The sequence below is a fragment of the Fundulus heteroclitus genome, chromosome 21 (genome assembly GCF_011125445.2).
Source record: "Fundulus heteroclitus isolate FHET01 chromosome 21, MU-UCD_Fhet_4.1, whole genome shotgun sequence".
In the NCBI taxonomy this organism is placed as follows: domain Eukaryota; kingdom Metazoa; phylum Chordata; class Actinopteri; order Cyprinodontiformes; family Fundulidae; genus Fundulus; species Fundulus heteroclitus.
In genome coordinates this window covers 11,275,417-11,288,348 of record NC_046381.1, presented here as the reverse complement: position 1 = coordinate 11,288,348, position 12,932 = coordinate 11,275,417, and the positions used below count along the sequence as shown (strand labels likewise).

At 44.6% G+C, this 12,932-nt stretch overlaps 1 protein-coding gene across 4 annotated transcripts in view; it reads left to right on the top strand.

Moving 5' to 3' along the window:
• Positions 1–12,597, top strand: part of rbm33a (RNA binding motif protein 33a) — a 44,951-nt gene extending 32,354 nt beyond the window's left edge. For 3 of the 4 annotated variants that reach the window (XM_036125052.1, XM_021310927.2, XM_021310926.2), the window contains exons 13-19: positions 727–999; positions 1,399–1,683; positions 3,901–4,605; positions 7,686–7,871; positions 8,579–8,764; positions 10,252–10,340; positions 10,496–12,597. In XM_036125052.1, coding sequence (XP_035980945.1) covers positions 727–999; positions 1,399–1,683; positions 3,901–4,605; positions 7,686–7,871; positions 8,579–8,764; positions 10,252–10,340; positions 10,496–10,544 — 1,773 coding nt within the window. In that variant the 3' untranslated portion in view covers positions 10,545–12,597. The remainder of the gene's footprint in view (positions 1–726; positions 1,000–1,398; positions 1,684–3,900; positions 4,606–7,685; positions 7,872–8,578; positions 8,765–10,251; positions 10,341–10,495) is intronic. The other variant, XM_021310928.2, reaches the window with a different exon arrangement.
• The last annotated feature ends 335 nt before the right edge of the window (positions 12,598–12,932 follow it).

The window sequence follows — 12,932 nt, the reverse complement described above, 5'->3', positions numbered from 1 at the left end:
CAAGGAAAAGCCGCCTTGGAGCATTTTTATAATTTTATTATTAAGTTTATGATAGGTTTCAGCTTCTAAGACCGACTTGCTGGATAAAAGTGTAAGTATAGGCATTAAAAATAATTATTCTCAGGGAAATCAGCGATTTGAATAGTTGGCTAAATCCCCAAGTATACTGTAGGAAGGCCTCTTGTGGCTGCAATCGAGGCAAAAACCGGAGTGATTGTTACCTGGTAGCAGTCTTGCAGCTGCATTTTAGACAAGCAGCCGGTGTGATAGGAAGACCAAATTATATAGTTTTTGTTGGGTTATCAGAATAGGACCAAAAATAAAGCCTCGGTTTCCCTTGTATTTAGTTTGTGGAGGATATTTTCCATCCATAAAGTTATATTACCAAGACAGACTCGACTGAAAGGGAATCTGTAGACTTTAGAGGGAGGTACAGCTGGGTGCCACGGGCATGAAAACAATAAAATATCATCATGTTTCTTCATGGGGCCAGATACAGGTGGAAAAAAAATGTAAAGGCCCCAGATTAGATCCTTGTGGTACCCCATGGGAAATAGGAGCTATAATGATCCAGGCCATCTGGAAAGATTTACGTTAATATACAAGGAATATTTCTTGACTCTTCCCAAGTTGCCCAGTCTATTACTGGGTAAACCTTTTAATAGAAAAACAAAAAAAAAAAACAATTTGTTTAAATGTGCATGTTCATTCTGCTGCCATTTGCAGGGCTTGATGCACGGCCCCCCCGTCTCCCAGCTGCCACATCACGACTCCTTATCACCCCATCCCATGCACCAGCAGCAGCAGCAACACCACCACCATAGACAAGAGATGCCCCATCAGCAGCACCAACAGATAAATCTCAATGAGCCTCGCCCCATGACACATCATGGCCAAAATCCTTTCCATCAGCAGCAGCAGGGGCACGGCGGCCCCAGGCACATGAATCCCCGTTCTCAGAACCCCCAACAGAGGAACATGTCAAACAGGCCGCGGATGGTAAGAGATTAACATTCGAGCTCGTTATTTTGTCAACGTGGAATCACACAAGTCATAGCGTCACACAATTATTCTCCATTAAAATTGTGCGATAAATATGCTGGTAAAGATTCTCAGTCATCCAGGTCATTCCTAAAAAACCAAAGCAACTGGACTTGTTTTCTGTAGTTGAAGACGTTTCGCTTCCTCTCCAGGAAGCTTTCTCAATTCAAATTTTTCACTTTTCAATTTCTCACTTTTTGAATTGAGAAAGCTTCCTGGAGAGGAAGCGAAACGTCTTCAACTATGGAAAACAAGTCCAGTTGCTTTGTTTTTTTACTTTTTTTTGGAATGTGCAATAACTAATAAAATGCTGAAAAACTGGATTAAATCTCTTTTTGTGTTTTACCATGGCTTCAGAACACGCCCATCTCCAAACAAATGCAGCTCCGCAACAGCAACCTACGGGAGCTCCCTGTAGCACCTGGTAACACAAACACGAACAGCTCCTCCCCCGCTGCCAACATCAAGCCCGTCGCCAGGACAACGCCGGGGACGCGTCCGGGGCAGAGCGCTCAGCCGGCATATGCCGGTGGCAGAGGAAGAGGCCAAGCTGTGAAGGCCGAAGCACAGGCTGGGGATGCAGGCAGGGTGGCGACTCAACAACAGGAAACTCCAAATGCGCCGTCCAGCTCAACACCACAGGTCAGAGATTTAGGATTGGACCCAAAATGCATTAAAGACAAAAACAACGAGAAAAAAGCCCTGTCCAGATAATTGAGAGTTGTTTCCCCTATGATGCGTCTTTAAAATGGGACGCTGTGTATGAGAAAGTTCGGTAAAAAAAAGTCATTCGTTCCCTTTTGTCTTTATTTGGTTTATATTTATGGATCAATCCAGACAATGTTCCTTTAAACCTGGAATGCTTAGTCAAGGTTTGAAAACTACTGTGAACAGGTTAGTGTTAGTACTGTGCAATTAAACAAACTGTCACTGTCAGCAATCCAAAAAACAGTGATTGACCAAAAGAAATTATTATTTAAGTGACTTTTGTGCATTTTACTTCTCGTCCGACTGTGATGCAGGAAAAATGGAGGAATTCTAACCTTGCCTGCAGGTTGAATTCTCGCGTCATTTGTGCGTTCACAAACACACGAGAATCCTTCTTGTCCCTGCTGCCGCCTCAATCATTTAGGAACAAACCACAAATGTTATACTTTATTTTAGAACTTAAATTTTATTGATTTTAAAACAGAGCAAATACACAGCATGCAACGACGATAATTAACAGTTTTTACAGTGTGAAATTTTACCGTAGATTAAACGTCCCAGTATGACATTTTACAATTTCAGCATCATATTTGTGGTCTCAGCTTCACCTTACAAACCTAACACAGGAATCCACCTTGGATGGCAGGTCTAAGTACCACAATCCAAAAGACTAAGTTGTAAGACTTGTTTACCTCAGTAAATCTTCCACTGGACCCCAGCTTTGGCTGAAAGTGGCTCTTTGAACTCTTAACAAGTATGTTATCTTTTCCATTTGGTATAATTCCCTTATCATTTGGACCCATGAGTTGTAGGAAGGCGGCTCTAGCTGCATCCACTTAATTGTAATGCATTTCAGGGCTGCTGTAAGAAGAACGTTGCGACCATAACATCCTTGGGGATAACCTCCTGAAAGGTCTGGTTTATAGCCTTGTGTACATCATCCCAAAAGTTTGGCAAAAGTTTGGCACTAGGTGTGGCTTCGCCCAATCAGCTCAGAGAGTTCTGCTGCAGGTTCCTGCTTCCCCCTAACGGATTCGATGAGACCACAGGGCTGGGCGATATGGACCAAAAATATATATTAATTTCTCAATATTTTAGATATTTGTTGAATGCTGATATATAATGTTTATCTCAATACGTTTTTCTTTTCATAAAGTAATTATAAAAGTGTCTCACTGGTAAAAAAAAAAAAAAATTAACAAACGGTTGCAGATAAATATGAGAAACGGTTGAAAAATAACCTACTGGCATACATAAAAGTATAATGATAATTCAACCTGGACCATCTCCATATAAAAAATATAGACTCATCCTATATCCCTTTTTAAAAAAATCTCCATATTTTTTAAATTGAGAGACATTGTTCAGATTGATAATGTGCAGAACGTAGAAAGCTACACATCATCATTCTGGCTCGCCAGGTTAGAGGAAATCACTAAACGCACAATAGCTTGGACTTTTTTTTATTATTATTTAGATGTGATCAACAAATCTAGGTTTTTCCAAGAAACTAGGAGGTTTTTGACTTCCTGTGAAAACACTGCAACAAGAAGAGAAGGTAATGGTCGCTGCCGCTTAGGGTCTGTCTGCAGACAGCTGCGTAGAAGACAGAGCGCAGCTAAAACACAAACCCTTAAAAAAAAACTTCGAAGCACAGCGCAAAGTCTGAGGCGATGGAAATCTGTTCACATTTATTGATGTATAAACCAGAAAAAAACATGTTACAAGCCTAATTATCAACAAGCTGTATCAAAACAGACGGTTAAGTTACTTTAATCCCTCCCATGAACCATGCTGCTTATTCACTGAAGACTTTCTGGCTGAATGAAATGCGTTAGATGCTTTTTTCTGACAAAGCAAAGTTAATTTTAAGTAACTAACAGGTAGAACATTAATGCATGGGAAAACGTTCTTTATTCCATTATCTAAAAGATAAAAGTCTGGGTTTCAAACGATATATATGCTGTTTTTAAATGTCTTTACATTTAAATAGTGCCCTCTGTCTTGGATTTGCTACGAGCGCGATAATTGTAGGACACGTTAAATCCGCTACGTAATAATCGCAAACAATCAAAATAATTACAGGTTTTTGTTTTAGATTCCCCATTTACGGTAAAATCATGTTTTTACAACGTGCTTTTTGTGGCGCAGGACCCAGACGAAGACGAGGAAACGCGCCAGTACCGTCTGAAGATCGAGGAGCAGAAGCGTCTGAGGGAGGAGATTCTGAGGAGGAAGGAGCTGCGGCGGCAGATGCAGGCCGGTGTCCGAAAGAAGGAGCTGCTCGAGAGACTCAACGCTCATACGAACACTCCAAACCAAGACTCTGTTCCTACACAGACTCAGCCTTCCCTAGCGAATCCACAGAAACAACACCCTGCGCCGCAGCAGGTGGTGCCGCAGCAGCCCGAGCCCAAACCGCTGGCCCACCAGCAGAGGCAGGTTCCTCAGAGACCGTCAGTAAATCACACGTTAACCGAGCCTCATCAGGACGGCGCCGTGCCTCCGAGCGGTGCCGCTCAGCTCCCCGCGACACGTCCCAACGTCAAGTCCCGCCTCCAGATGGTCAAAGGGGGCCCGCAGGAGCAGCAGACCCCCGGCGCAGGCCCCCAACAGAATCAGCCGCAGCAGCCGCCGCTTCTGCAGCAGAGGAGGAACAACGCTTTGCAGAGCGTAAACCGACCCGACGCCCAGGTTCCCCAGAAGGCCTCGCCTCCTTCGCCGAGGCAAGGCCCAGCTCAGACTCTAGCGCCGAAACCCGGGGCTAAGAGGACCGTGATGCAGCGGCTCAAGAATCCTGGCGCCGAGGCGCAGCAGGTGCCGCAGAAAGTCAGAGTTGTCAAACTTTCCGGACCGGTGAGCACAGGATTTCATTTCTCTTCGACACCTTGTTTTGTGTCTGGCATTTATTTGATCCTTTCCTGGAGGTTTTTACCCACAGGGGGAAACCCCAGAACTGGGGAAGGAAAGGCCATCGATGGCCTCTCGCTGTCTGTTTAGTAATCTAGTTGATACCTAACCTATGAGAATGACACCGTGACGTCTGTGTCATTTTGTTAAAATTGATCTGTTAAGACTTCCCGCTGTTAAGCTTTAGGCACTGGTATTTAAGCCTCTATGTCTTTACATACTTTTTACCTTTTCTGACTCAGAAAGCGTTGCGGCATTGATAAAATAGAGCAGTGTGACATTTATCCGTAGAGTCGGCGACTCCTCAGCACCGCCTTTAAAGGTTGATGTCCTCTTTTCTGGACAGATACCAATTCTCTCTGCGGCAGATGAGCCAAAATAGGAATAACAAGACACCCCCCCCCCCCCCCACCCACCCGAAATCTGGGTTTCTGCAAGGTCTTGAAAAGCCACAAAGTCTTACATTTAATAATCAGCATTATGGAACACAAAAAGTATTAAATGGATCCAGATATCATCTTTTTAGGCCTTAAATGGGGAAACAAGTGAGCGGCTCAAATACACATGAAACTCGACAGAAATCTAAAACTGAAGGACTTAGAGATGCACCAGTCAGTCAGCCAGAGATTGGAATCAGCCAATTTTCCCTTCAGCCACACATAAACGCATCGTGAAGTCTGCTAATGATTCTGTGATAATGTCTCTGCTTGATCACAAGGACTCTGGTCATGGATGTGTGCTGAAGGATTTTATTTCTGAAGACGAATGTCTCAAAAACCAAAGAGATGGTAATTGATTTTAGAAAGAAGCCTCCATTATACTCTGTAGTCTTTATCCGCCGACAGGCTGTTGAGGTTTTACAACATTGCCGATCCTTTGGTACGAGGACGGCGTTCGTTCGCCAGCTTCCCCGTCTCTGCTGAAGAGAAGCATCTCCACAGCGTGATGCAGCCGCCGCCATGTTCTACCATAAACATGACGAGTTCAGAGCGTGCAAAGACAGCTTTCCGCCACTCGTAGCATTTTGAGCTGCGCATCTCTGTAGCTCCTCCAAAGGCATCTTGGCCGTGCGTTTTCTGCTTCTGGACGGTGGATTTACCAGAGCTCCCTGAGACTTCCAACGGGTCAGGGCTTTAAGTTCGAACCCCGCTTTAGATTGAGCAACATCTTCATCCCTGACTTGTCTGCCGTCTTCCTTGTTCTTCACGATGCCGTTTTAAATTGTTTGTTTTTTAGGGCGGACTCTACAAATATATGCATATATCTGAAACATATTTTCCCCCCGCTTCACACGTATGGTCTAGCGTATAAAATCCCAATAAAATACGTTGTAATGTGCGGTTGTGATGTGACAAAATGTGATAAAGTTAAAGAGGTGTGAGGTACTTTAGGTTCCTTCTTTGTCCCTAATTACACTCTAATCTTTCTTTTTTTTTTGACACACGACAAAGGGAAGCGTGTCAAGCATTAATACTCATTGAAGAGTCATGCTGGCGGGGCGTCATACTATTTGAAATAAGCCGCTTTCAGGCCTTGTCCCAGAGGATGAGGCGGCCACGCTGGAAAAAAAACTGCAGCCCGACTGCAGACGAGGTTCGCTGGGTGCCGCCGCTTTGATGGAAACCCGCCGAGCCTTCTGATTCGCTGCACCTCGTAGGTAAAGACAACAAAAAAAAAAAAAGTGGCGGAGGATGCGAAGCAGAGGGGAAAATGGCCGAGAAGGAAAAGCCTCATAAGTTGCAGCGTGAAGAAGATTCTCTCCTGCATTGTCGCGCTGTCATCGACAAGAGCTTGACAATGTTATCTCCTCTCATCCCCCCCCCCTTCCTCTCCGTCATCCCTCCGTTGCGTTTTCTATCAACCCATCTCTCAGGTGTGAGGCGACAAAAGATGCCAATCCAAGACCCTTGTAATTAATCTTTCTCGGTTGAAGGTGTAAGGGGGGAAGGGGGGGGGGGTGATAACGTACTACCTGTGTAAGAAAGTTGCCACTTTTGAGGATTTGGATTTGTATAGCTTAGGCACAGAGATAAGAGGCAAATTATATTTTCATCAGGGGCGATACAAAAGTGTCGCAGAGAAACACAAAAGCTCAGGAAAACGTTTGTGTGTGTGTGTGTGTGTGTGTGTGTGTGTGTGTGTGTGTAGCCGGGGCGGCGGGGGAGACGCATCGAGCTGCTGTCGCTTCAGTGTAAATGCAGCTTAGCGTTTGATGGGCGCAATCAGAGGCTGTGATTTCTATAGAAGGGATTAATCCATTTACTCTCCGCTGGGGACAGGTCAGAGATAGCGCCTCTTTTCTTCCCGCGTATTGATCTGTCACGTCGTTCCGCAGAGTCGGAGGAGGGGACGACCTTCAATTCCTCAGCCGCACGTCAACAGAGCCAGAGCTGTGACTTTATTTGATAATGAGACCATCACCTTGTTGGGTTGATCTTTATTCCCCGCAGAGCGGCTGATGGAAATCCAGTTCCAGCGATTTGCAGATGTTTAGTCTCCTTTTCTTCGCAGTCAATCATTTACAGTGGCCCGCAAGTTTTTGAGTTTTATTCACCACATTTTTGTCGCGTCACAACCACATGCTACATGTTTTACTGGGATTTCCTGTTATAGACCAATGCTGATTGGTGCTTAGTTGTGAAGTGGGTTGAAAATGATATATAGATTGTTTCGTATACGTGTTTATAAGGTCAGAAGCAAAGAAAAAACATGGAAACAAAGCTGCTCTGGTCTGCATGCTAAGCACCGAGTATGGAGGAACACCAACACTGAACCCATCCATCCCCCACAGTGGGACATGGTGGTGGCTGCATCATCCTGTGGGGATTTATTTATTGTTTTCTCCCCTGATAAAAAGCATAGCACGTATTTGTATTTAGAGCCCTTTACGCCGACGCACCTAAATGAACTCCTGCGTGAGCGACTGCCGCCATAAAACACCCTTCATGTCCTCCATGTTGGGGCACCTGCAGAGGAGCAGAGTTTGGATACTGAGTCAGTCTCTTTCACCGATTGCTCCGATCCAGAGCGGGAGGGGGCCCGAGGCAAGCGGCGGCGGCGGCGGCCCAGAGCCGGAGCCGGGCGCCTGGCCAGCATCGCCGCTCAACCAGGGCGTCCAGAGGAAGGTGACCATGACGGGACAGCAGCAAGCGGGACCAGGTGGAACGCCGCAGGCTAGCCGCGGGGGCTTTGGAGACGCACAGCAGAACAGGGTACGGCAAGGAGGAGACCCCTCCGTGTCTCTGTCGCTTTTTGTTCTGGGGTCGCTTAATGATCGTTTCACCTGAAATGTATTTATTAGCAGACGCGGGCTCCCGTTTCATGGCGACCCGCCGCCAAAATTGTCTCGTGTAGGGACGGCATTATGCGGGCGCTCTGTAGATGTAGCAGTCATGCAGCAGGACAGGCCAGGGCGGCGGGTTGGGGAGTACTGACAGGCTGAAAGCAGCAGAACAAGCACGGCTCCGCGGTTTCCCCTGGCCTCTCTGCACTCATGTCACCACCAGGCTCTTGTCTCTGGCTCCACTCTCCCAGATGCTGACAGTGTAAGGCAGCCGCCCCTACGCCTGCATGGCTGCTCTCTCACACACACACACACACACACACCCTCATAACCATATTCCCTCCACCTCCTCTCTTATTGGTGCCTGCACCCCCACCCTCCTCCTCCTCCTCCTTCCTGCACCAGGGGAAACATACCTCTCTCAAACAAGATCATATGAAGATATGTCATGCAGCCTGGCATCATCTTCTGACGTTTGTGTTTGTGGAGAAATATGACGAGTCAATCGTGTTTTAAAAGTCTGAAAAGGCACAGGAGGGAAAAAGGCGCGGCGGCGTCTGTAAGCGTGCCGCTGCGTAAAAGAAGCCGCTTCGCTTTTTCATCAACGTGAAATTTGGGTTTTTGATCCTGGTTTAGGTCGTGGTGTCGGGCCGGGGTCGAGGTAGAGGGGCCGGTCAGATGGGCCGGGGTCTTCCACTGCCTACCAGGCAGAGCCAGAGGGGCCCGGATAAAGCTCACTGCACCGTGTGCATCGAGGGCCTGTCCACGTCCACGACCGAGCTGCAGCTGAAGAACCTCCTCATGTCCATCGGCCCTGTGGAGGTAGGAGTCAAACCATCCCTCCTTAAGAAATGTCTTATTTTTTCTTATATATATATATATATATATTTACATATTTTGAATGGTTTGCCTTTTTTTTTTTTTTTTAAACCATGAACTTTAGTTATAAAAATTGGGGTTTTATTTGATCGTTTTAAAAAAACTTACTTTTGCACTTTAGAAATCTGGCCTTGATGGAGGAGAAGCTATAAGAAAGCATTTGTTAGAGAGAAAAAAAGGCTTGAAAGAAGATCACAATCATGTGGAGGTTGACAAACCTGTTGGCGTACAACCACGTGACAGAAAACACTGAACGCCCCCCCCCCCCCCCCCCCCCCCCCCCCCCCCCCCCCCCCCCCCCCCCCACCCCATGGGGAAACATGGTGGGGGCAGCATCATGCTGTGGGAAAGCTTGGCTTTAGCAAGGGAAGCTAATCAGAGCTAAATGCAGGACGGAAAGTGTTTCTGATCAAAACATCCATGTTTTAGACTGGCTCAGACCGGGGGGGTGGCCGGTTAATCCGGATTAGATCCTGCAGGACTGGATTGTTTTGGTGATCTGCCAAAGCAGAGATCTGCAGGACACGTTCTGCGTGTTTCGATGCTCTTTCTCCTTTACAGTATCCAGCAGCTTAAAGTACACGCTGCACTTGTCTAACGACATGCCGGTGTGGATGCTGGGCGCCTTGTTTGCTCGGTAAACCGACTGGAATATAATCTAATACAGATTATGTGATGAGAAACAGTGCAATACTAATATCAATGATAGCAATGATTAGTGATAATATCTATGTTTTATAAACATGATAAATCTGCCAAATGCTCATACTGTTGCACGTTTATATAGAAAGAGTGCACCTTACTCAAGAGCCTTTGCCAATCTTCATTTTTTAAGTTTTTCTACCTTTTCTAAATGGTCCAATTTAAGTTTTTATTCATGAGTTTTCAGCTTGGCTTGTCATAAATTGGCAAAATGATGCAAACGGATCTTTTCAGAATTGCTACTCGGTCGTTTATACTAAATTAAGAGCTTTTTTTATTTATTTGCACAGACATCCAACAGAGAAACAGCAGCAGGAGTTGCAGATTGGTGTTCCCACAAATAATCCGTCCAATCTGGCTGAGCTTGAGTTATTTTGCAAAAAAAAAAAAACAGTCGGCAAGAACTTTACTTTCTCATATTTCTATTTTTTAAAAAAAATAATTCTTTATCGTTTTGCTCTACTATATGTTGGCCTGTTATATAGTATTCCAATGAAAGGATGGTCGTTTGTGGTTGTAACACGTGAAAAAGTTCAAAGAGCCTGAAATTCATCCCTCCAGCAGTGCAAAAATGAAGGTCATTTTTTTAACGTGATCTCACAGCGCCCTCTGTTGGCATGATTTAGAAGTTTGTGAGTAAACGACTCCAGTTTGCCCCACAGCCTCCTGTGCACCAGACGAGCGTCTCGCTCTATTCAGCTCGTCCTTTCCTCCTCTGTCTCCCGCAGATGTTTAAAATGATGCCCCAGCAGAGAAAAGCCATCGCCAAGTTTTCCAGCCCCCAGCACGCGGCCAGTTTCCAAATGAGCTTCCATAGGTAATCAATACGCGCCTTTCCTTTCATCTCTGTTCGCACAATTACACGGCCGCAGGTATCGACAGAGCCTCGCGTTTTGACCGCCGTACAGTGTCTCGTGTATATATATCTCGCCAGCCAGTGGTTCAAACAATATTATCGCCATTGCTACACAGGCACATGATTGATTTGTCCCACATTGACGTGTCGCTGATTGATGGATGAGGAGCACAACGGACCGCCCCCTCCCTCCCTCTCTCCTCCCGGGAGCCTCTCTGTCCTGGGAGTCTCTCGCGCATGGCTCTGCTCTACACCGGCATCGTCTCCTCGCAGATTCGGTCGCCCACCTACCCTCCGGCGCGGACAAGTGGACACAAAGACACTAGCTGTGTGCATGCATGTGTTTTGACTTTGCCTGCTTGAGTGGCTGTAGTTGTAAAATAGCTTCTTTTTTTTTTTTGAAGAGACACTAAACGCTGAATCCTCCCTCTGATGTTGGTGACATTAATTTTTTTTCCCGCATTTTAAAAAGGACGCTGGTAAAATCCATCATGGGATAATGGTTGCCTCCCTCCTCATTTAGTTGTTTATGGTAAACCCAAAAGGACAGTCGATTTGCTGTTCACTTTGGACCACTTCATTTTCTGCTCAAGTTTCATGAAGGGAGAAGTTGGAGCAGAGTTTTTGCTGTCTTTCTGACCGCCTCTCTCTAGGTGGCAGTGTTTTATCTCAATGTTTTGTTGCTTTCAGGATAAGCCTGCTCTCTGATTGTTTTTTTCTGGGGGAGTTGGAGGGATCAATGGCGCCATCTAGTGGGGATTTGGCATGCAGGCCGAGAAAAAGGAGGCCTGGATGGGCAGATTGGATCGAGGTCGTCACAGTTTACATTTCTGAATACCAGGCACTTTGTGGAGCTTGTAAATGCTGACTTCTGGATTTGAGGTTGAAATAATTTGTTTGGTCATTTTCTGTCGCTTTTTTAGTTCGAAGATAAGTTGGTCTTTTAGCTGTTGACTGGAACGCAAATCTTATTTTGTTGACATGCGGTTTGGTTGTTTGTCAGATTATGTGCTTGGTGAAAATAAAGGGTCCAGGGCTGTGCCTAAAATAGATTATTATTATTATTATTATTATTATTATTACTATTATTAAAGCAGCTTGATGTCCTACAGTTGGCCAGTACCATATTTAGAAGATTAATCAGATGAATTTCTCGTTTATTTTGTTAAAGCCAGAGAACGGTTCTAATAGTTTGGAAGTGATCTGGTAGGTCGGTGCCGTACAACTGAGCAGGTTGTCTCTGCCTGCTTTTAGTCAGAGAAATTAACTTAATTGCAAACCTTCTTTTTAATTTAACATAACCCCCAAACACTCGTCTGAACATACTGAAATAGGAGTTCGGCTAAAACCGTTTGAGAAATGAACCCATATTTTCTCCACTGCTTCTTATATCCCTTTATATTTTCCAACGCTTTTCTGTGTTTTTATGAAGATATGAATTAAATCAGTGAAAGCGGAAGATTCTCATCGTTTTATGTAACGTTTCAGTCGACTCAAGGAGAACGGATTTTCGCCCAGGCTCATCCCATCCCCCCTCCTCTTTTTCCCTCCACTACACTTTTCTTTTCATGTATTCCACAAAAAATGGCTCCAACGTTGTTTATTGGTGAAGTAAACGTACAGATCAAATAATATTAAATGTTGAGGGGGCAACCATTATATGTGTAGCGGTCATGTATGTAAGTAGACCAGACGTGTCGCTCATTAGTTATCCTTTTGGCTTTTCCTTTTTCCTTTCCCTTTGTTTAGTCATGTTGTAACAAGAGAGTTTTTTATATGTAAAGGCTAAGATGATTTGTCCAGAGAGAAACCCCTTTTTTTTTTTCTTTTTTTTTTTTTCTTACAAGCGTTGTGTTTCTATTCTAGAGTCGGATTGAGAAACGACTACTGGACCACGTTTCTGTTTGAGTAGAACAATAACAAAAACAACAACAAAAAAAAAGGTTTCAAGAAAAACAAGAAAAATGCTAATAAAAAAATGGCCAATATACCGTAAACATGCTGGTATGTGAAGCCGGTGAAACTTTAGCTCAAAGACGTGTGCTTGGTTATGTGTGATGTTCCTGTGTCTCTAGACCGACGTCTCTTTATGTGTGTGTGCCACGTTTTAATCTTTTGTACTTCACAGAAGCTGTAAGTTTGTGGGTATTCGCCACCGTACCGTACATATTTATGGAAGCATTTGCTACTTCAGTATTAAACTATTTTTTAAAAAAAACATTTTTTTTTTTTTTAGGTTTAAAATATTTAAAAAGAAATCCTACCTCATTGCTCATTGAATTTGTCAGCGATTTTTACCGTGGTGACATCCTGATGTGCAGCCTCCTAAATGCTACCTGATTTCACTTGGATATAATTGGGATAACACTAAGAACAGAAGAAAAATTGGTTTTAAATGGTCTTAAATTCAAAGGAGTATCTTGGATATTTGGATAAAACCTGATCTCTGCTGCTTGTCTGGATGACATCCCAGATTAAGATCCTAATTTTGTTTCTTAATCTACAATCCTAATGTTTACAAGTTCTTGTTCACAACACCTTTAGTGGTGTTTT